This window comes from Salmo salar, chromosome ssa28 (assembly GCF_905237065.1).
Source record: "Salmo salar chromosome ssa28, Ssal_v3.1, whole genome shotgun sequence".
Lineage (NCBI taxonomy): Eukaryota > Metazoa > Chordata > Actinopteri > Salmoniformes > Salmonidae > Salmo > Salmo salar.
The window spans coordinates 15,916,866-15,941,233 of record NC_059469.1 but is presented as its reverse complement, the minus strand read 5'-3'; the positions used below and the strand labels follow the sequence as shown (position 1 = coordinate 15,941,233).

The window sequence follows — 24,368 nt, the reverse complement described above, 5'->3', positions numbered from 1 at the left end:
TGCTCTGGCATAATTTCAGTACATAAACCCAACTTGAATAGAACAATATTTTTTTGTGTTCGTACCGTAAATACTTTCTTGACATACTGAGGATTCCGTACTGAGCTCCTTAGCATGGTATGTTTACGGAATTGCATCGGCTGGATGACCAAGTGAAATGGCAAAAGGGGTTAAACAGGAAAAAACAGAGAAAACGACCCACAAACAGTCATTAAGTCAACTTTTTGGCATTTGGCTCCAAAGCTGGTGTTGTCTTGGAACCACACGTAGATCAGGGGTGTCAAACTCATTCCATGGAGGGCCTATGCCGTGTTGAAATGCTAATCGACTTGCTGATTTGTTGAATGCGGCACGTGTATATCTACAACCAGTTAGCAAGTCAGAAATTTCAGAGTTTCCTAGTTCCGACTAACATGTGAACATGGCATTAGTGTCTGCAAGTTTTTGTTTCCAATTAAGCTCTAGACAAGCAGGTGTGGAGAGTTTCTTACTAATTAGTGTCCTTAATTAATCAACCAAGTACAAGGGAGGGGCGGAAACCTGCAATCACTCTGACCTCCGTGGAATGAGTTTGACACCTGTGTTGTAGATGAAGAGTGGGATAGGACACAGATTTAATGACAACCACCATTCACTGACAAACAATTTGAGAGAAGTGATGGTCTCTGGTCTTCCAAATATTATTGTCCAAAGGTTAACCATTGCTCATCATTCGCCTCTCTCTCTGAACATGAAACAATGCCTCCATAGTGTTTTTTTCCCCATAATAAATTAAGCATACATTGCTCAGCCTGCTAACTACATAATCAATGAAAGGAATCTGCTCACTCAGGTATGATGAGGAAAAGTATCAAGAGCAGTTCCATAGTGAAGGTGTGGCATATTTTCAGGGAGAACATGTCTTTAAGGTATTTCATTATGCCATTTCCATATTGTGTCTATATCACATTGTATCCTGAACACAAATATAAACGCAACATGTTAAGTTGTTGGTCCCATTTTTTATGAGCTGAAAAAAAAAATCCCAGAAATGTTCCATATGCACAAAAAGTGTATTTCTCTCAGATTTTGTGTGCAAAATTGTTTACATCCCTGTTAGTGAGCATTTTTCCTTCGCCAAGATAATCCATCCACCTGAAAGCTGTGACATATCAAAAATTGGATTAAACAGCATGATCATTACACATGTGCACCTTGTGCTGGGGACAATAAAAGCCAAATGTCCAACAGAGCTGTTGCCAGAGAATTGAATGTTAATTTCTCTACCAATAATCCGCCTCTGACATCGTTTTAGATAAATTGGCACTACATCCAACCGGCCTCACAATCGCAGACCACATGTAACCACCCCAGCCCAGGACATCCACTTCCGGCTTCACCTGTGGGATCGTCTGGGGGAGCAGAGGAGTATTTCTGTCTGTAATAAAGACCTTTTGTGTGGAAAAAACTCATTCTGATTGGCTGGGCTCCCCAGTGGGTGGACCTGGCTCCCAAGTGGGTGGTCCTATGCCCTCTGAGGCCCACCCATGGTTGCGCCACTGCACAGTCATGTGAAATCCATAGATTAGGACCTAATTTATTTCAATTGACTGATTTCCTTCTTTGAAGTGTAACTCAGTAAAATCTTTGAAATTGTTGCATGTTGCATTTATATTTTTGTTCAGGATATAAGATAAAATATATATATTTCACCTTTATTTAACCAGGTAGGCTGTAATATTTGTGTTGTGGAGAAATGACCAAGCAGGAGACGGGAGTACAGTTAGTTTTCGTTTAGTCAAAACCCCTCGTGCTCTACAGCCCCCGGCCCAATAGTACGCATGTGCATTTCCTATTAGGTGTAGTAACATAACACTGCCGTAATACATTACTGCTTAGTAACAGCATAGTAACTAATATAAACAGATGTAGATCCCAGATACTACAGGCTAGTTGAGAACAAGTTCTCATTTATAACTGTGACCTGGCCAAGATAAAGCAAAGCAGTGCGACACAAACAACAACACAGAGTTACACATGGAATAAACAAACATACAGTCAATAACACAATAGAAAAAAAGTCTGTACAGTGGGTGCAAATGAGATAAGATAAGGGAGGTAAGGCAATAAATAGGCCATAATGGTGATATAATTACAATTTAGCAATTTAAACACTGGAGTGATCAATGTGCATTAGATGAACGTGCAAGTAGAGATACTGGTGTGCAAAAGAGAAGAAGAAAAAATAACAGTATGGGGATGAGGAAATTGGTATTTACAGATGGGCTATGTACAGGTGCAGTGATCTGTGAGCTACTCTGACAGCTGGTGCTTAAGGTTAGTGACGGATATATGTCTCCAGTGATTTTTGCAATTTGTTCCAGTCATTGGCAGCAGAGAACTGGAAGGAAAGGCGCCCAAATGAGGAATTGGCTTGGTGGGTTTGGCGACGAATATGAAGCGAGGGCCAGCCAACGAGAGCATACAGGTCGCAGTGGTGGGTAGTATATGGGGCTTTGGTGACAAAACGGATGGCTCTGTGATAGACTGCATCCAATTTGCTGAGTAGAGTGTTGGAGGCTATTTTGTAAATTACATCGCCGAAGTCAAGGATTGGCAGGATAGTCAGTTTTATGAGGGTATGTTTGGCAGCATGAGTGAAGGATGCTTTGTTGTGAAATAGGAAGCCAATTCTAGATTTAATTTTGGATTGGAGATGCTTAATGTGAGTCTGGAAGGAGAGTTTACAGTCTAACCAGACACCTAGGTTTTTGTAGTTGTCCACATAAGTCAGAAAGATGCATTACATTACATGATGCCTAAAATGAAATAGCAAACATGACATCAAATCAATAAGCTTTGTTTTTCTTCCAAAGGGTATGTTTTCAGAAGGATTTATGCATGGACATGGTGTGTACACCTGTGAAGATGGAGTGAAATATGATGTATTTTGGTCCACCACCTTTAGGAGATACATCATTTCTTAGTTCATCTTATACTACAGATGTGATCTGTGAACCATTGATTCTCATCATTTGACAGGAGAGTTTGCATTAAATGTGGGAAATACACCTGGCTGGACAGTAGGTGTTATGAGGGAGAGGTGTGCAGTGGAATCCGCCATGGTGTGGGAACATGTTGCTAATACCTCAGTAATATACACAGTGGCATCACGGCAAAAGACACAGAAAGGTATGATCCTGTTGAATTCTTGAGCAAGTCAAATAAACCTGCACCTCTTCCACTGTCTTTTTAATGCGGGCTTGTTGCTTAATTTACAGCATTTGTTTGTTTTATTAGGGTGCAATATACAATAACCAGGAAGTGACGTCCTGGTATGAAGGAGACTGGGTGAACAGTAACAGAGAGGGATGAGGAGGCCGATAGTTGGTGAACTTGTGTTCAGACTGTGTTACACATGTGAGTGAGCTCCCATCAAATGTGTTCTTATGCTTAAATTATATCAGTGTCGTACACCTTGCATGTGTTCTCTCTGCTGCCAAAGGTACTCCTCTGGGAACTTGTATGAGGGCCAGTGGAGGAACAATGTGAGACATGGAGAGGGCAAGAGGAAGTGGCTGCAGCTGGGTCAGCAGTAGAGGGATATGGGAGAATGGGGTCCAGGTAGGTGAAACCATATCATCCCCATCTGCCATGACATGATAGATGAATAAACCCATTATTTTGCTTTGAGAAAGACAACATGGTTAGTGTAACTTCACGTAAAACTGATAAATGACTGGTAAATCCTTCTCTGTCTCTCAGCATGGACAGAGGATCCACACATGATTCCTGAGGAGAGTGCCTGGCTGTCATTACCACCTGAGGAATGAGTACACTGGGGACTTTGTCCAGGGGCTGAGGCATGGCCATGGCAGCTTCTACTACAGCCTCGGGCTCTTCACAAAAGAGAGTGGAAGGACAACAATAAACATGGACAGGTGAAGGGGGGAAAAAACACTTCCAACTTCCATAGAGCAATCATTCTAATTGAGTACATGTTAATGTGGAGTGGAAATAAGATCTCTTTGAACATTCTGGTTAAAGTTTATTGTAAAAAATGGGCGCATATTTGAAGGGGAGCTTGTGGACGACCACATGGCAGAGTTCCCAGCGTTCTGCCTGGAAGGTTCAAAACCCCTGATCTGAGTGGGATAAGAACACACACTCCCCTCGTTCTGAGGATGGTAAGCACACCAAGTCCCTCTGAAAATACAGTTGAAGTCAGAAGTTTACATACACTTAGATTGGAGTCATTACAACTCGTTTTTCAACCACTCCACAAATTACTTGTTAACAAACTATAGTTTTGGCAAGTCGATTAGGGCATCTACTTTGTGCATGACACAAGTCATTTTTCCAACAATTGTTTACACACAGATTATTTCACTTATAATTCACACGTTCTGTCTCCTAGAGATGAACGTACTTTGGTGCGAAAAGTGCAAATCAATCCCAGAACAACAGCAAAGGACCTTGTGAAGATGCTGGAGGAAACAGGTACAAAAGTATCTATAACCACAGTAAAACGAGTCCTATATCGACATAACCTGAAAGGCCGCTCAGCAAGGAAGAAGCCACTGCTCCAAAACCGCCATAAAAAAGCCAGACTACAGTTTGCAACTGCACATGGGGACAAAGATCACACTTTTTGGAGAAATGTCCTCTGGTCTGATGAAACAAAAATAGAACTGTTTGGCCATAATGACCATCGTTATGTTTGGAGGAAAAAGGGGAGGCTTGCAAGCCAAAGAACACCATCCCAACCGTGAAGCACGGGGGTGGCAGCATCATGTTGTGGGGGTGCTTTGCTGCAGGAGGGACTGGTGCATTTCACAAAATAGATAGAATCATGAGAGAGGAAAATTTGGTGGATATATTAAAGCAACATCTCAAGACATCAGTCAGGAAGTTAAAGCTTGGTCGCAAATGGGTCTTCCAAATGGACAATGACCCCAAGCATACTTCCAAAGTTGTGGCAAAATGGCTTAAGGACAACAAAGTCAAGGTATTGGAGTGGCCATCACAAAGCCCTGACCTCAATCCCATAGAACATTTGTGGTCAGAACTGAAAAAGCGTGTGCGAGCAAGGAGGCCTACCAACCTGACTCAGTTACACCAGCTCTGTCAGGAGGAATGGGACAAAATTCACCCAACTTATTGTGGGAAGCTTGTGGAAGGCTACCCAAAATGTTGGACCCAAGTTATACAATTTAAAGGAAATGCTACCAAATACTAATTGAGTACATGTAAACTTCTGACCCACTGGGAATGTGATGAAAGAAATAAGCTGAAAGAAATTATTCTCTCTACTATTATTCTGACGTTTCACATTCTTAAAATAAAGTGGTGATCTTAACTGACCTAAGACATGGAATTTTTACTAGGATTACATGTCAGGAATTGTGAAAAACTGAGTTTAAATGTATTTCTCTAAGGTGTATGTAAACTTCCGACTTCAACTGTATATATTTCAAAACAGAAGTAATAGTGATCAGTAGCAGGATAAATAGGTACTAATGGCAATCAATAATCAATGAACAGCCGTGTAGGTATGTTGGGGAGCAGTAGTTGTTACCCTTTTAACAGTTTTATGGCCAGGTGATAGAAGCTGTTTAGGGGTCTAATAATACATAATATATTTAATTTGTATAGCGATTTTCATTAGAATAAGAATCTCAAAGACGCTTTAAAAACAAATAAGTTAAGTGAAAGTTCATGATGGTGGACCTGATTCTAGATTACATTCCTGGAGTTCTTTGAGGCATTGCTGGGCTGTGCAGAGGTCAGGGATCAGAGGGATGGTCAGACCACCAGCTGAAGAGCTGCCCTCTTGCTGACACCAGGAGGGTTTCCTCTGGGGAGGGGACAAGAGACAGTAGCCCTCCCCTCTGGCTGAACCTACTGTAAAGTCATCCAACTGAACTGAAAGCTGATTGGTATAATCAGCTTTCAGTCAAATGCCACATTTATAGGTAATCTCACATGGCAAATTCTAGCAATTGAGACAAACCCATGTCCAAAAATGATTCATTCAATAATTTTCCCTCCCTCAGCTTTGGGACACTTGTGCATATTGTGAACACCAAATGTAGGGGCGAGAGTGATTTGGGATTCAGCCTATTATTAGACCCCTAAACAGCTTTTATCCCCCGGCCATAAGACTGTTAAAGGGTAACTACTATTTAATACAGATGCATCTTCTAATTATAACATTTTTCTATGGTGTGCTCATGCCAATCTCACTCCTGCTGTGTCCTAATCCGAGCCTGTTGAAGAGTGGAGCAGGGAAGACTTCCTGTCCTGCAGACACTGAGCTGGACCCAGAGGGGACTCACCAGAGTACAGCCTGGAGCTGAGAAGGGAGGTGCAGGATGAGAGGCTGACGCAGACTGCACTAGCCCTGCATCGCTCTGGCTAAGGCCAAGGAAGACGCCAGGTACTGAGAAACATGAGGAGGCCCCTTGATCCAGTTTGAATCCTGACCCCCACACCCTAAGGGACAGTCAAATATCCCAAGATTAAAACCCAGAGAACCCTTTGGAAGTGCTTTTTAGTCTTGGACATCTGGCCTTGGTGTGCACAATGAATGCTGATGTCAAACTCTGGTCCATAACAAGCTCTTCATGGTAACTCCATGACAAATAAATAAATTCTAAAACTGTCCTTTTTGAGGAATCTGTGGGAGGCAGAGGAGAGATGGAGGGAGGAGAAGGCAAAGGGCCAGAGGGTGACCTTAACCTGTCTCCAGTGGCTGAGACAACTGTGGCCTCCACCACCTCTGTGGTCATCACCAAACAGCAGCTAAGAGGAAATAGACTACCCAGATCACCCTGGAGTTTGGGCTAGATAGGACAGTAAGACCTGTTGGCTAGTGCCAGATTAAAAACAGACATGTTCAGATCATGGTCTATCAAATCATAACAGTCCTCCATGTTAACATGCATTTCACACAATTCTTCTGATAATAAAGTCATTATCAGAATTACATAGGTGGGAGTATTGTTTCATGATTCACAGTCATTGTTTGGTATAGATGCTATAGTTGTAGAAAGAGGCACTGACAAACCAGTTAGCTCCTGCTGCAGCCTTCACGGTTAAATATAACACGCTGCAGCGTTGCTTCAATAGTGCTTGAAGGAAAGGAACCCTTTAAAGAAAGAAGTCTGTTGAAGGCCACTTTGAAGAATCAACATTTTATTTACACAAACAAAAAGGTTTTTCAGCATGCATATTCAACATAGAAGAATTTAGGCTATATATAAACGCTTGATTACGCTTTTTTTTTTTTTACTGCACACACCTGGGCACCATAGAAAATGTGCTTAACAGTTAGGAAACTACCTGGAGCCTCTTGGGATTTCAATAACAAAGTTGTAGTAGACATAGCACAAAATAGTTTAAGGAAAATTCTTGAAAATCTGTTGAAGTTACATAAAAACACTTTTCTGACAATTAGAGGAGTTTAGAAAAAGTAACAATGCATATAAAAAATTATTTTCTTTGAGAGACTATAAAAACTAGTCTCGAGCGAAATGGAGAGAAAAAAAAAACAGCTGTTAAAATGGGTCTCATCAGTTGCTTGTTCTATCTATTAGATGGAGGTGTGAATGACATGAGGTCACTGGGGCACATTGACTGTCTCACTCTGTCCATCTGATCAGGGGTGAAGAGCAACATGTCCGACTCAACTGGCTGGAGGAGAGAGAAGAGATTTAGGAGAATGAAGTGGGGACAGCATGGGTCAGTTGATGAATTGAGAAGAATGCATGCCTAATAGTAAAATTACATATTTCAGAACACCAAAGTGAAAAGTGATCCAACACCAAATGCAATCATACTTTATATATGCAAGAAAGAAGGGGGTAAAACAAGGAAGTTAACCTTTGTGGTCCGTGGGGTGAACATTTGTGCCAAACTAGGAAACGCTGTGATGGGAGTGAGGAGGGAATACAAAAATGACATGATTGAAAAAGAAAACAAATCCACCATAAGGAATACAAATATCCAAGTTAAAGCCTATCCAAGCGCCAAAACCCAGGTGCACACACACACACACACACACACACACACACCTTACCTGTGGGAGACAACACTTCCTCCCAAGTGGGCTCTCCAGACTGAGCCATCGGACTCTCCATTTCTATGTCTATCGCCATGGGCGACAGCATCTCCTCAGCAACAGCCACCTCCCGTGGCGACAGGTTGCAGCTTGCTACGGGTTGGAGGTAGCGCTCAAACTCCAACCCCAGAAGACTCTAGTGTATTTAGAGAAAACAATTACCTCTTGCAAGTCATACATTAAGAGACACCTGCTCATCAAACATCTCATTCCTAAATCATGGGCATTAATATGGAGTTGTTCCCCCCTTTGCTGCTATAACAGCCTCCAGGGAAGGCGGTCCACTGGTTTTGGATCATTGCTACAGGGACTTGCTTCCATTCAGCCACAAGAGCATGAGTGAGGTTGGGCACTGATGTTGGGCGATTAGGTCTGGCTCGCTGTCGGCGTTCCAATTCATCCAAAAGGTGTTCGATGGGGGTCGATGTCAGGGCTCTGTGTAGGCCAGTCATGTTCTTCCACACCGATCAACAAACAATTTCTGTATGGACCTCACTTTGTGCACGGGGGCATTGTCATGCTGAAACAGGAAATGGCCTTCCCCAAACTCTTTTTTTAACAAAGTTGGCAGCACAGAACCATCTAGAATGTCATTGTATGCTTCAGTGTTAAGATTTCCCTTCACTGGAACTATGGGGCCAAGCCTGAACCATGAAAAACAGCCCCAGACCATTATTCCTCCTCCACCAAACTTCAATGTTGCCAATATAAATTGGGGCAGGTAGTGTTCTCCCAGCATCCGCCAAACCCAGATTCTTCCATCGGACTGCCAGATTGTGAAACGTGATTCATCACTCCAGAGAACGCGTTTCCACTGCCCCAGAGTCCAATAGCGGAGAGCTTTACACCACTCTTGGTATTGCGCATAATGATCTTAGGCTCGTGTGCGGCTGCTCGGCCATGGAAACCCATTTTATGACGCTCCCGATAAACAGTTCTTGTGCTGACGTTGCTTCCAGAAGCAGTTTGGAACTCGGTAGTGAGTGTTGCAACCGAGGACAGACTATTATTATGTGCTTCAGCACTCAGTGGTCCCGTTCTGTGAGCTTGTGTGGCCTACCACTTTGCGGTTGAGCTTTTGCTGCTCCTAGACATTTCCACTTCACAATAACAGCAATTACAGTTGACCAGGGCAGCTCTAGCAGGGCAGAAATTTGACAAACTGACTTGTTGGAAAGGTGGCATCCTATGATGATACCACGTTGAAAGTCACTCTGCTCTACTGTCAATATTTGTCTATGGAGATTCCATGGCTGTTTGATACATTTTATACTCCGGTCAGCAACAAGTGTGGCTGAAATAGCGGAATCCACTAATTTGAAGGGGTGTACACACACATATATAAACGTCCCTTTATCAGGACCGTCTATCAAAGATAATTCGTAAAAATCCAGATGACTTCCCAGATCTTCATTGTAAAGGGTTTAAACACTGTTTCCCAAGCTTGTTGACTGAACCATATACAATTAATGAACATGCACCTGTGGAACGGTCGTTAAGACACTAACAGCTTATAGACGGTAGGCATTCATCTGCGTGAATGTGCCTTAGGCATGCTGCAAGGAGACATGAGGACTGCAGATGTGGCCAGGGCAATAAATCGCAATGTCCGTACTGTGAGACGCCTAAGACAGCGCTACAGGGAGACAGGACAGACAGCTGATCGTCCTCGCAGTGGCAGACCACGTGTAACAAAACCTGCACAGGATCGGTACATCCGAACATCACACCTGCAGGACAGGTACAGGATGGCAACAACAACTGCCTGAGTTACACCAGGAACGCACAATCCCTCCATCAGTGCTCAGACTGTCTGCAATAGGCTGTAGTGAGGGCTTGTAGGCCTGTTGTAAGGCAGGTCCTCGCCAGACATCACCGGCAACAACATCGCCTACGGGCACAAACCCACCGTCGCTGGACCAGACGGACTGACAAAAAGTGCTCTTCACTGAGGAGTCGCGGTTTTGTCTCACCAGGGGTGATGGTCGGATTCGCGTTTATCATCAAAGGAATGAGCGTTACACCTTGGCCTGTACTCTGGAGCGGGATCGATTTGGAGGGAGGGTCCGTCATGGTCTGGGGCGGTGTGTCACAGCGTCATCGGATTGAGCCGGTTGTCATTGCAGGCAATCTCAACGCTGTGTGATACAGGGAAGACATCCTCCTCCCTCGTGTGAGGGACACATTATTCCATTTCTGTTAGTCACATGTCTGGAACTTGTTCAGTTTCTGTCTCAGTTGTTGAATCTTGTTATGTTCATAAAAATACTTTCACATGTTAAGTTTGCTGAAAATAAACGCAGTTGACAGTGAGAGGACGTTTCTTTTTTTGCTGAGTTTATATACACACACACACCACTATCTCCTTTGCTAAAACGCTTACCTCAGTGATAGAAGCATTTGGAGTCATTGTCACGTCGGCATTATCTGAGACGCTGAGGGAGACCTGGACAGTAGGAGGGGAGGGCAGCAGGCAGGGTGAGGAGAGGGGAGATATTCTGTCCTCGGTAGGTTTTGGCCTGGCTGGGTTGGAGGAGAGGGTGAAGCTCAAGGCAGGGCTCCTGACTGGGGAGAACTCTGCCCCATGGGTGGGAGTGTGGGGCAGTGAGGGCGAGAGGGAAAGCCTTGGTGAGATGGGTAGGCTGATATCGTAGGCCTCTAAATCTTCTTCTCTGTCCTGGAGTGAGTGAGAGGATAGGCTTAGGTGGATAGCCACAGTGCTGCTCACTTCAGGCACGGCCAGGAGCTCCGATTGGTTGGGCTCCTCTGTAGCCAACACCGATTGGCTAAAGGCTTCTTGGGGCATTTCGTCATTGGTCAGCTGTTGTGTGTTGGATGGCGATTGGCTCATTTTCTCAGACTCACAGCTCTCAATGTGCTCCTCATGATAAACAGTGGGCTCTGTAACAACCTCTGATTGGTCACAAGTTTCCTGCATGCTCTCGGGCTCTGGTTGGTCAGGAGTGACTTCATTCTGGACCGAGACTAGCTCTGGTTGGTTGCTGGGGCCTTCCTCTGACTGGGCGTCTATCAAAGCTTCTTTGACTGGTGAGAAGCAGAGAGAGACTCTGGTGGGGCTATTCTGAGCGGGGGCCAGGGTGCAGAGTGGGGTGGCATCAAACTGACTTGTAGGGGAGAGCCTGGAGCAGGCAGGGGTGAGCCTGGAGCGAGCAGGGGTGAGGGTGGAGCGAGCAGGGGTGAGGGTGGAGCGAGCAGGGGTGGGGGTGGAGCGAGCAGGGGTGGAGCGAGCAGGGGTGGAGCGAGCAGGGGTGGAGCGAGCAGGGGTGGAGCGAGCAGGGGTGGAGCGAGCAGGGGTGGAGCGAGCAGGGGTGGAGCGAGCAGGGGTGGAGCGAGCAGGGGTGAGGGTGGAGCGAGCAGGGGTGAGGGTGGAGCGAGCAGGGGTGAGGGTGGAGCGAGCAGGGGTGAGGGTGGAGCGAGCAGGGGTGAGGCGGGGGAGAGTAGAGGGCTGTGCAGCTGCAGCAGCGTTGGAGTGGCGGGTTCTGACGGGGGTGGAGAACTTGGTGACAGAGCAGGGAGAAGCCTGTGGCGGCCTGGTAGCTACACGGGTTGATCTCCTCACAGACCCTAGAAAAGACAGAGACAATACAGCAGTCAGTCAATTCCCAACTCCCTCACTAGTTGGTACCTCTAACACTGACAGAGGGCGATGTCAGCGGTCTTCCAGGCCCGAGCAAACCCTCCGTCCTTTCAGCCTGCCATTCTATGCATCTTCCTCTGCCTCCATCCATATCTCTGTGCATCACAGCAGTTGAGGGGAAGCGTGGGTAAAGAACAGCAGAGGTATGACTCTCACCTGTGAGTTTGGCGGGACTCTCCACCTGGAAGAAGCCTCCCTGGAACACCACCACAGGTGACTCTGGGGCCAAGGTCTCTGCCTGGGGGTCCTGAGGAGCTTGAGCAGGGTCGTCCACAGCACTGCCTGGCCCTGCGGCCTGGACTGCCTTCTCTGCCTCTGCAGCCAGCTGCTTGACCTTAATAGCAGCCTTGATGGCAGCCAGACGAGACTTGGCGGCAGCACCACCGACAGGCTTAGCCACCAGAGCAGAGGCCGGCTTCTTGACCACCTTCCTCTGTCGTGGTGGGGGCTTTCTCTCCTCCTGCCAACCCTTAGACTCCGCTTCCTTCAGAGCACCAAACTTCTTGTTCACGTCTTCTACCTGAAAGAGGAAGAGTCGAACAAGGTGAGCGAGGAAAGAAGAGGGGGTACCTTTTTAGAAAGCTTGCATCCACATTTTCAACCTTTTAGAATGCTGTACCGATCTAGGTGGTAATTCTTCCTAGAGGTAGCTAGTATAGTTTAGACTTAGTATTAACAGTCAAGCATATGCAGACTAACCACCCGTGTCTGTTCATCTAATTCTACACACAGTAGTAGACCACGTCCTCCTAGTCACTAACCCACCTGGTAGTAGACCACGTCCTCCTAGTCACTAACCCACCTGGTAGTAGACCACGTCCTCCTAGTCACTAACCCACCTGGTAGTAGACCACGTCCTCCTAGTCACTAACCCACCTGGTAGTAGACCACGTCCTCCTAGTCACTAACCCACCTGGTAGTAGACCACGTCCTCCTAGTCACTAACCCACCTGGTAGTAGACCACGTCCTCCTAGTCACTAACCCACCTGGTAGTAGACCACGTCCTCCTAGTCACTAACCCACCTGGTAGTAGACCACGTCCTCCTAGTCACTAACCCACCTGGTAGTAGACCACGTCCTCCTAGTCACTAACCCACCTGGTAGTAGACCACGTCCTCCTAGTCACTAACCCACCTGGTAGTAGACCACGTCCTCCTAGTCACTAACCCACCTGGTAGTAGACCACGTCCTCCTAGTCACTAACCCACCTGGTAGTAGACCACGTCCTCCTAGTCACTAACCCACCTGGTAGAAGACCACGTCCTCCTAGTCACTAACCCACCTGGTAGAAGACCATGTCCCAGAAGCCTTGCAAGTCGGTGCATGTGGTGATTTTCTCTCCTCTGCCAAGCTCACAGTCATCCACCAGGCCAGAGAACTGACCAAACCTCTCCTTCATCAGCAGCCTGGCCTGGCCCACCGCAGTACGCATACGGTCACGCACTTCACAAAGGGATGGATATAAACATTGAGGAAATGTTGTAGGATGCATTTCACTGATAGAAATCCAAATCAACCACTTAATATGGTTAAAACACATGAAGTCACTCACTCTCTTCAGGGATAGAGGTATCATCCACCCTGGGCTCCCACTGCTGACAAAATGCTGTCAGTCTCTTGGTCTCACTGACCACCACCAACCTGACAGACACAGACATTCACATATCACATAATACAACACTTGTCTAGGTCAGGAACTTCACTGTTGACTTGGTTTCATATAATATGCATGATAGTTTGTCAGCTAAAATGTAACCCTCACCTAAAGTAGGGCACATCATGCTCTGGTTCCTGGGGACACTGAGGGGCCAGAGTAGGAGAAGGCGGGGATTGAACAGGGGACTTGGCAGGAGAGGGAGCACTGAGCTCCATTTTGGGCACCAAGTCAGAGAGCCAGAGTGGCACAGGTGGTAGTACAAAGGCAGGGACACTGCAGAGAGGAGGATGAAGATTTAAAACAGAAAACGTCAATACGTTTTCAGTAAGAAATGACAGCCAGTCATATTTTAATAAACAGTAACAGTATATCAACCAGGTTTTCAAACCCCAGTTGAAAAAAAATGCATCTGTAATGCACCTAATAAATATTACAAGGGAATCTAAAATATGTTAGAGGGATACAGACTGATCAAAGAAGAGTGGAGAAACCCACAATGTGTTACCTGGGTTTGAAGAAGGAGTCTGCAGAGCGGGGGGTGAGAGGGGTGGGCTTGAACCTGGACAGGCCTGCTGGGGCCTGGAACACAAAGCCCTGAGGAGCGAAGGAGGATGGGGGAGGGGCTGGAGGGGGGAGGGAGGAAGCCTGGGCTGGGACAGCTTCTGGATCAGCAGGGGCAGGGTCTTCTACCATCTTCTCCTCCTTTACACTGGGGGGTGGGGGACTGGCAGCCCTGGGCTCCTCTGTCTTTCTCACTTTTACAGCAGCTTGCTTATTGCTTTCAGTATTTCCTGAAGAGAATGTAAAAATGTACTTTTTTTCCCCATGCAGAAATAACATGGGGGAAACCACAAAATGTTGTAGAGGAATAATGCATATGACGCGTGGGATGTCAGCTGCCAATGCTCACCCCTGGTGTTCCTCCCTCTGCCAACAGGTGGTGCTGCATACTGCTTGGTATTTGATCTGGTCTTGGGAGCTGCAGCAGGTTTGTCCTTTGCCACAGGGGCCACAGAGACCAGAGGCCTGTTAGCTGACCTTGTGGATGGGGCTCTGACTACTGGTTCATCTGCAGGAAAGTGGAAAAAGAACAGTTACATTACAAGTCAAGGATATGTTTATCGGGGTTAAATAATTGGCTAAACAAAAGGCTTTTGGGGCGTAATGTATAGAACAGTTGACAGATTATTGTCATGGTTAGGGGTGTTACCTATAGTGATCTTGGTTCTCCTGGTTGACCTGACCACAGCTGGTTCAACTAAGACAGAACCACGTCAAGTTAAGGGGTTAGCAGTCAGTACATACAGGTGTTGAATTAAGCACACCATTCAAATGATTATTTAGGGTAGGAAAATTGTTTGAGTTAAAGTGGGGGTAAAAAAAAAACACAAAAAACAACCTTTTCTTGAAGCAGGGACAGTGTCAATAGTCTGTGGTGCCTAGGCCAATGGAACAGAGAAAATACAGCATTTTGTCAATTATATGGTTATTCCAAAAAGCTGCTATTATAGTTATTGACTAAATAATCTAACAGAAAATCTTATATAAAAGATGTGTGCAGAACAAAATGCAGACTTGGTAGGGGAATTTTTTTATTCACCTGGGGGGCTTGCTGCCTCATGGTTGAGCGCGTCACTCTGGTGGATTGGGGCTGGACCACTGTCGTTGTTGCCTGGTAGGAGGAAAAGGCAAGGCTCCGTTATGACAACGTAACACCACTAAATCCTTGCTTATACCTGGTGCTAACTGGCATCCTTTGTCCTGATCTTGTCCACAATCGGATTGTTACCACATTTTCAAGTGTGTTTACACATGGTAGTAAAATGTCTCATCCAGCCACTGTGTCCACATTGTGACCAGATTTCCTGGTCCCTCCCTGTATGCAAATGTAACAGATATTCTTTCAAAAATAATATTTATTTTAAAACATATTGCTGTCATAAGTCAATTGTGCCAGCTGTCAATGATTGAAGGTAGGATAATGAGGATTTAAAATGGTGTCATTGTCCATATTGATCTACACTTGAGAGATACACAGACAATGCGTGCCGGACTACTTCCAGTGGTAGTCAGGAAGATCTGATCAAAAGCAGCCCACAATGTGTCTTTTGATCGTCTACACCAGTCGACAAATATTGGCACAATCAGGATGGACACAATCAGAACAAAGGACGCATGTTAGCACCAGGTATAAACGTGGCTTAAGAACACCAGTTCTGTTCTTATGTCAGTGTAGGCTCCTCAGAGGAGAACGGGAAATTTCATAAAAACAGTGGGAAAAAAAATAAAATAAAGATAATTTTTTAGATAAAACTATACTAAATATAGTCACGTCACCAAATATTTGATTAAAACACACAGTTTTGCAACAAAGGTCTACAGTAGCCTCAACACCATGGTGTAGCCGAAGGACAGTTTCCATCCTCCTCTGGTACATTGACTTCAATACAAAACCTAGGAGGCTCATGGTTCTCACCCCCTTCCACAGACTTCCACAGTAATTTTGACAACTTCCGGAGGACGTCCTCCAACCTATCAGAGCTCTTGCAGTATGAAGTTTTGTCGACGCAATCAAAGGAGAGAATTAATCTAGTACTGAAAGCATAAGCTATAGCTAGCTAGCACTGCAGTGCATAACATGTGGTAAATAGTTGCCTCAAAGAGAGAGAACAACAATAGTTGAACAGTTTAACAAATTGATTTCTTCCAAAATTAAGGAGAAGCGAGAGAACGACAGCACTAGCTACAGTGGCTTGCGAAAGTATTCATCTCCTTGGCGACGAATATGAAGTGAGGGCCAGCCAACGAGAGCATACAGGTTGCAGTGGTGGGTAGTATATGGGGCTTTGATGACAAAACGGATGGCACTGTGATAGACTACATCCAGTGTGCTGAGTAGTGTTGGAGGCTATTTTGTAAATGATATTGCCAAAGTCAAGGATCGGTAGGCCAGTCAGTTTTACAAGGGTATGTTTGGCAGCATGAGTGAAGGAGGCTTTGTTGCGAAATGAAAGCAGATTCTAGATTTAATTTTGGATTGGAGATGCTTAATGTGAGTCTGGAAGGAGAGTTTACAGTCTAACCAGACACCTAGGTATTTGTAGTTGTCCACATACTCCAAGTCAGAACCGTCCAGAGTAGTGCTGCTTGTCAGGCGGACAGCAAATCGGTTGAAAAGCATGCATTTAGTTTTTAAAAGCAGCAATTAAAAGCAGTTGGAGGCCACGGAAGGTGCGTTGTATGGCATTGAAGCTCGTTTGGAGGTTAGTTAACACAGTGTCCAAAGAAGTGCCAGATGTATACAGAATGGTGTCGTCTGTGTAGAGGTGGATCAGAGAATCACCAGCAGCAAGAGCGTCATCATTAATATATACAGAGAAAAGAGTCGGCCCGATAATTGAACCCTGTGGCACCCCCATAGAGACTGCCAGAGGTCCGGACAACAGGCCCTCCGATTTGACACACTGAACTCTTGTCTGAGAAGTAGTTGGTGAACCAGGCGAGGCAGTCATTTGAGAAACCAAGGCTGTTGAGTCTGCCGATAAGATTGTGGTGATTGACAGAGTCGAAAGCCTTGACCAGGTCGATGAAGACGGCTGCACAGTGTCTTTTATTGATGGCGGTTATGATATCGTTTAGGACCTTGAGCGTGGCTGAGGTGCACCCATGACCAGCTCGGAAACCAGATTGCATAGTGGAGAAGGTACAGTGGGATTCGAAATGGTCGGTGATCTGTTTGTTAACTTGGCTTTCGAAGATTTTAGAAAGGCAGGGCAGCATGGATATAGGTCTATAACAGTTTGGGTCTAGAGTGGCACCCCCTTTGAAGAGGGGGATGACCACAGCAGCTTTCCAATCTCTGGGGATCTCAGACGATACGAAAGAGGTTGACCAGGCTAGTAATAGGGGTTGTAACAATTGCGGCGGATAATTTTAGAAAGAGGGTCCAGATTGTCTAGCCCAGCTGATTTGTAAGGATCCACATTTTGCAGCTCTTTCCGAACATCAACTGTCTGGATTTGGGTGAAGGAGAAGCGGGGGGGGCTTGGGCAAGTTGCTGCAGGGGGTGCAGAGCTGTTGGCCGGGGTAGGGTAGCCAGGTGGAAAGCATGGCCAGCCGTAGAAAAATGCTTATTGAAATAATCAATTATCGTAGATTTATCGTGGTGACAGCGTTTCCTAGCCTCAGTGCAGTGGGCAGCTGGGAGGAGGTACTCTTATTCTCTATGGACTTCAGTGTCCCAGAACTTTTTGGAGTTTGTGCTACAGGATGGACATTTCTGTTAGAAAAAGCTAGCCTTTGCTTTCTTAACTAACTGACTGTGTATACTAGTTCCTAACTTCCCTGAAAAGTTGCGTATCGCGGGGGCTATCCGATGCTAATGCAGAAGACCAGCACAAAAACATCCTGTGGCTAAGGGCAGTCAAGTCTGGGGTGAACAAAGGGCTATATCTGTTCTTAGTTCTACCTTTTTTGAATGGGCATGCTTATTTAAGATGGTGAGGAAAGCACTTTAAAAGAGCAACCAGGCATCCTCTACTGACGGGATGAGGTAAATATCCTTCCAGGATACCCGGGCCAGGTCGATTAGAAAGGCCTGCTCGATTAAGTGTTTCAGGGAGCGTTTGACAGTGAAGAGGGGTGGTCGTTTGACCGCAGACCCATTACGGACGCAGGCAATGAGGCAGTGATCGCTGAGATCCTGGTTGAAGACAGCAGAGGTGTATTTTATTTAGAGGGCAAATTGGTCAGGATGATATCTAAGAGGGTGCCCATGGTTACAGATTTAGGGTTGTACCTGCTAGGTTCCTTGATAATTTGAGATTGAGGGCATCTAGTTTAGATTGTTGGACGGCCAGGGTGTTAAGCATATCCCAGTTTAGGTCACCTAACACTAAGAGTTCTGAAGATAGATGGGGGGCAATCAATTCACATATGGTGTCCAGGGCACAGCTGGGGGCTGAGGGGGGTCTATAACAGGCGGCAACATTGAGAGACTTGTTTCTGGAAAGGTGGATTTTTAAAAAGTAGAAGCTCGAATTGTTTGGGCAAACAGACCTGGTCAGTATGACATAACTCTGCAGGCTAACTCCGCCCCACTTTGGCAGTTCTACCTTGTCGGAAAATGTTGTAGTTGGCGATGGAAATTTCTGGATTTTTGGTGGCCTTCCTAAGCCAGGATTCAGACATGGCTAGGACATCAGGGTTGGTGAAGTGAGCTAAAGCAGTGAATAAAACAAACTTAGGGAGGAGGCTTCTGATGTTAACATGCATGAAACCAAGGCTTTTACGATTACAAAAGTCAGCAAATTAACCTCTACATCACCGGAGGAGTAGGCTAAGGGTACGGCTAAAGGCTATAAGAACTGGTCGTCTCGTGCGTTCGGAACAGAGTAAAAGGAGCAGGTTTCTGGGCGCAGAAGAATAGATTCAAGGCTTAACGTACAGACAAGGGTATGGTAGGATGCGAGTACAGTGGAGGTAAACCTAGGCATTGAGTGACGATGAGAGGTTGTGTCTCTAGAGGCACCAGTTAAGCCTGATGAGGTCACCGCATGTGTGAGGGGTGGGACAAAGGGGCTATCTAAGGCATATTGGGCAGTGAAATAAGACAAATCACTAACCAAAACAGCAATAGACAAGGCATATTGACATTAGGGAGAGGCATGTGTAGCCAAGTGATCATAGGGTCCGATGAGTAGCAATAGGTGAGTCAGGGAGCCGATTCAGTAGTCGCTACTACGCTAGGCGAGCTGGAGACGCAGCAATTCAGACAGCTAGCGGGCCGGGGCTAGCAGATAGGCCTTTGGAGTCCTCGCAACGAAAGGGCCTGTTGAAACCACCTTGGACGATTATGTCGGCAGACCAGTCGTGATGGATCGGCGGGGCTCCGTGTCGGCAGATATGCTCTGGGTTGATATCGTGCTGTGCAGATTGGCAGGTATTGACCGAGCTGAGGCTGGCTCGTGTCCGAGTTAACGGTGAAGACTGCTAGCAGTTGCTAACTGACTACTAGCTAGTTAGCTGGCTAGCTTCTGATTGGGGTACCGGTTCCAAAGCATAAAAAGATGGGCTCCGTACCACACAGGGTGAGGCAGGTTGCAGGAGAGTATAATCAGTCCGTAGATGGAAAGTGAGACTAAAATATATACCGGGGGGGGTGAGGAAAACGATATTTACACGGGACAGGACGGGACAAGACAGATGATGCTGCCACCCCGCTTCACTGTGGGGATGGTGATCTCGGGGTGAAGAGGTGTTGGGTTTGCGCCAGACATACAGTGGGGGAAAAAAGTATTTGATCCCCTGCTGATTTTGTACGTTTGTCCACTTACAAAGAAATGATCAGTCTATCATTTTAATGGTAGGTTTATATGAACAGTGAGAAACAGAATAACAAAAAAATCCAGAAAAACGCATTTCAAAAATGTTATAAATCGATTTGCATTTTAATGAGGGAAATAAGTATTTGACCCCTCTGCAAAACATGACTTAGTACTTGGTGGCAAAACCCTTGTTGGCAATCAGAGGTCAGACATTTCTTGTAGTTGGCCACCAAGTTTGCACACATCTCAGGAGGGATTTTGTCCCACTCCTCTTCGCAGATCTTCTCCAAGTCATTAAGGTTTCGAGGCTGACGTTTGGCAACTCGAACCTTCAGCTCCCTCCACAGATTTTCTATGGGATTAAGGTCTGGAGAGTGGCTAGGCCACTCCAGGACCTTAATGTGCTTCTTCTTGAGCCACTCCTTTGTTGCCTTGGCTGTGTGTTTTGGGTCATTGTCATGCTAGAATACCCATCCACGACCCATTTTCAATGCCCTGGCAGAGGGAAGGGGGTTCTCACCCAAGATTTGACAATACATGGCCCCGTCAAATGATGCAGTGAAGTTGTCCTGTCCCCTTAGCAGAAAAACACCCCCAAAGCATAATCTTTCCACCTCCATGTTTGACGGTGGGGATGGTGTTCTTGGGGTCATAGGCAGCATTCCTCCTCCTCCAAACACGGCGAGTTGAGGTGATGCCAAAGAGCTCCATTTTGGTCTCATCTGACCACAACACTTTCACCCAGTTGTCCTCTGAATCATTCAGATGTTCATTGGCAAACAGACGGGCATGTATATGTGCTTTCTTGAGCAGGGGGACCTTGCGGGCGCTGCAGGATTTCAGTCCTTCACGGCATAGTGTGTTACCAATTGTTTTCTTGGTGACTATGGTCCCAGCTGCCTTGAGATCATTGACAAGATCCTCCCGTGTAGTTCTGGGCTGATTCCTCACCGTTCTCATGATCATTGCAACTCCACGAGGTGAGATCTTGCATGGAGCCCCAGGCCAAGGGATATTGACAGTTCTTTTGTGTTTCTTCCATTTGCGAATAATCGCACCAACTGTTGTCACCTTCTCACCAAGCTGCTGGGCGATGGTCTTGTAGCCCATTCCAGCCTTGTGTAGGTCTACAATCTTGTCCCTGACATCCTTGGAGAGCTCTTTGGTCTTGGCCATGGTGGAGAGTTTGGAATCTGATTGATTGATTGCTTCTGTGGACAGGTGTCTTTTATACAGGTAACAAGCTGCGGTTCGGAGCACTCCCTTTAAGAGTCTAATCTCAACTCGTTACCTGTAAATAAGACACCTGGGAGCCAGAAATCTTTGATTGAGAGGGGGTCAAATACTTATTTCCCTCATTAAAATACAAATCCATTTATAACATTTTTGACACGCGTTTTTCTCTATATTTTTGTTGTTATTCTGTCTGTCACTGTTCAAGTAAACCTACCATTAAAATTATAGACTGATCATTTCTTTGTCAGTGGGCAAACGTACAAAATCAGCAGGGGATCAAATACTTTTCCCCCCCACTGTAGTGTTTTCCTTAATGGCCAAAAAGCTCAATTTTAATCTCATCTGACCGGAGTACCTTCTTCCATATGTTTGGGGAGTCTCCCACATGCCTTTTGGCGAACACCAAACGTTTTCGCTTATTTTTTCTTTAAGCAATGGCTTTTCTTCTGGCCACACTTCCATAAAGCCCAGCTCTGTGGAGTGTACAGCTTAAAGTGGTCCTATGGACAGATGCTCCACAGCGAAGATTAGAGTTTTGCAACTCCTTCAGGGTCATCTTTGGTCTCTTTGTTGCGCCTTCTGATTAATGCCCTCATTGCCTGGTCCGTGAGTTTTTGTGGGCTGCCCGCCCTCCCTTGGCAGGTTTGTTGTGGTGCCATATTCTTTCCATTTAACAATGGATTTAATGGTTCTCCGTGGGATGTTCAATGGGTTTTTTTTATAACCCAACCCTGATCTGTACTCCACAACTTTGTCCCTGACCTGTTTGGAGAGCTCCTTGGTCTTCATAGGGCTGCTTGCTTGGTGGTGCCCCTTGCTCAGTGGTGTTGCAGACTCAGGGGCCTTTCAGAACACACAATATACACACAATTTTTTTCTCCACTTTCACTTACCTAGCTAGCAAATGTTACCTAGCTAGTTTAGCCTACTCAAACAGAAATGGATGCCATGTTTACAGGCTATCCAACACGAACTCCTCCAAGTCAACGTAAGCTTTTGGTTTTATTAATTTATTGCCACCGTGGCCTGCCAGTGTAACTGCTAAACTGCACGATTGTAGCAGGTTTATTAACGTGTTAGTTCTAGTAGCTAACTATGTTGACTGACAATAGGGGACAATGATGTAAGCCGTGTGTAGCAGTTAGCGGTTATGGTATGGAAAGGTTTTTTCGACCTGGTCACAGACAGCTGTTGTATTGTGCACTGAAGTCCACAAGCAAAGGGAAAAGGTGAGAGGAGAGCATATAGCTGCCGAAGGAATTAGACAATGAGCAAATTATTACGCTGTTTGTATATGGCTGCTATGAAAGTGAACTGTGTTTGCGGTGATCAGGAGTGTATTCATTGCGCCGATTCCGTTTAAAACGTTTCTTTAAGGACGCAAACAGAACAAATCAGGGATAAACCCACCCTGAATTTGTCCAATATAAACTTGTTTGCAACGGTTGGACTAATGATTACACCCCAGATCAGCTAGATACAGGCACGTGGCAAGGAGGTATTGAATGTGTCACTGTCTGAATTACTCAATTTTCTCCCGACCTGCTGTAGCAACCTCATGATGGGTATATGGAAAATTGTATTATCAGGTTGTAGCCTAAACCTATCAATTTTACATTGAGCTGGGTGAATGGAATATGAACGACAGTCATCCAATATGATGTAATAGAAATAAGGCCAAGCGCATAAGAAAAATTGTCCTCCCTCAACTTAAAACGGCACCAACCGCCACTGTCTTATATCCCTATGAGTTTTGAGCACACCAAGTTCACCCCCTGGTGATGAGTCAAGTACATCATCAACTCAACGATTGAACGATGACTCCCAAGGACGAAGGATATAATATCTATAGATATGTCAGCCGTATACAGACTCAGTGTTAAACTGTGCCCCCTCACCATGGCTTTGGTTGTGGCAGCTGGGGCCTGAGGTAGAGGGGCCAGGGGCTGGGGCCGGTACAGCCCAACCTTAAACACCCCCTTCTTCTCCCTTGCCCTCTTCTCTTTCTCCTTCACAAGCTCCTTATTCTCTTTGTAGCGTGCAAGCTTTTTAATTCGCTCCTCCACTGCAGTGTCTGAGAAAAAGAATGAGGGAGTTGGAGAGAAAATAGATCAGTGTGGGATTACATAATATTAGTGGGCGTGGAGGATGAAGAGGCATGAGGGCGAAATTGGCTCAGGCGCATTTTTTTTGACACCACAGTTTCAGAGAAGAAAATATTCAAGCCAGCTAACCTGACTACAGTAACGTTACCTAGAGAATACTGTTAGGTAGCTAAATAAGTGATCCACGAATACACAACAAAAGCACACAAAAACTCACTTTTCACTTGCTTTGCATTCGGTGCTTTTTCCTGAATTACTGACAGATGTTCTGCAACAGATATGTCCAGTTGAGAGCATTCCAGTTCGGGGAGCTTGTCAAGCTGCCTGCGGCTGTTCAGGGCCTTGTCTCGGTTCTCCTTCTGGGACTGCGACCGTCTCCGAGACATCTTCACCCGCAGCATGTCCACACTGGTGTCACGCTGACGCATGTGGCCGAAACGAGCTTCCATGGAGTCCATGATCCTGTGACAAATATACATACAATGCATGAAACTACTAGTTACTAACACGTTTTACAGACAAATACATATTGATTATCGTGTGGCTGTATATTTAGAAGTTAGTTAGCAAGCGATGAGCCAAACAAACTAGCTGGCTAGCTTACTAGCAGCAGTCACATTTTGTCACTGACGCTTAATATGCTCTACCTAGTTATGAGAAATATTAATCAACCTAGGATTTATCAATGTGTACTCTTACCTGTTGAAAAGGTAATTATTATTGGTGATTTCCAAGTTCTAGCAGTCCAACTATCTAGCAACCTTTATGGATGGAAGTACTCGGATAAACGACTTCCAAGTTAGCTAGCTAACTAAAAATAACAACAATATGGCGGGTCAGTTTTGAAAATTCAGCCGTTCGACGCTGATTGGCTAATTATAAATTTCCGGTCAGGGGCGTCGCGCTGATAGGCTAGAGATTTCGAAGTTGTTCTTCTGTACTTTGAAATGTGTGTTCATTGATTATAGGCGAAGAAAACACAAATAAAAAAGATACAACTGTAAGTACCTTGGCGGGTTATTATTCTCATTTAATGTAGTTAACATAAAGGTTATTCTATGTCCTATGGAATTTGACTGTTTCTCACACTCATCTCTCCACTTTGCTAATTTCAAAATTCACCTTGTAATGTGATATCATAGCCTAATCTCAACACACAGCAGACAACTAAAGAGCGGCCCTAGTGTCATCAGCAGGAGACCCACGCAGTGTTGCCAACTCCTCAGTAAGGAAAGTAGCTATTGGCTGTCCTAAAAGTCGCTAGAAGTTGCTAAATGACGTCAT

The 24,368-nt window shown here is 45.5% G+C and overlaps 1 protein-coding gene across 2 annotated transcripts; it reads right to left on the bottom strand.

Moving 5' to 3' along the window:
• Window positions 1–7,159: 7,159 nt before the first annotated feature.
• Window positions 7,160–24,229, bottom strand: LOC106589585 (disks large-associated protein 5). 2 transcript variants are annotated; one of them, XM_045710146.1, is made up of 16 exons: window positions 24,207–24,229; window positions 23,302–23,546; window positions 22,878–23,053; window positions 15,018–15,089; window positions 14,817–14,856; window positions 14,628–14,675; window positions 14,328–14,486; window positions 13,923–14,208; window positions 13,523–13,690; window positions 13,313–13,401; window positions 13,043–13,203; window positions 11,916–12,279; window positions 10,485–11,686; window positions 8,060–8,237; window positions 7,864–7,907; window positions 7,160–7,674 (listed from the first exon to the last, which is right to left on the bottom strand). In XM_045710146.1, the coding sequence occupies exons 2-16, from the start codon at window positions 23,540–23,542 to the stop codon at window positions 7,567–7,569; spliced, it is 3,336 nt and encodes a 1,111-aa protein (XP_045566102.1). In that variant the 5' UTR covers window positions 23,543–23,546; window positions 24,207–24,229; the 3' UTR covers window positions 7,160–7,566. The 2 variants fall into 2 exon arrangements, with proteins under 2 accessions (XP_045566102.1, XP_014035206.2); XM_014179731.2 differs by lacking the exon at window positions 24,207–24,229 and adding an exon at window positions 23,784–24,164.
• Window positions 24,230–24,368: the final 139 nt, after the last annotated feature.

Coding starts and splice junctions, on each gene's coding strand:
- LOC106589585 (XM_045710146.1), bottom strand. CDS start 23,542: ATGGACTCCATGGAAGCTCGTTTCGGCCACATGCGTCAGCGTGACACC. Junction 13,691..13,922: donor GACTCCTTCTTCAAACCCAG/GTAACACATTGT, acceptor TCCTCTCTGCAG/TGTCCCTGCCTTTGTACTAC. Junction 13,402..13,522: donor CATGATGTGCCCTACTTTAG/GTGAGGGTTACA, acceptor TGTGTCTGTCAG/GTTGGTGGTGGTCAGTGAGA.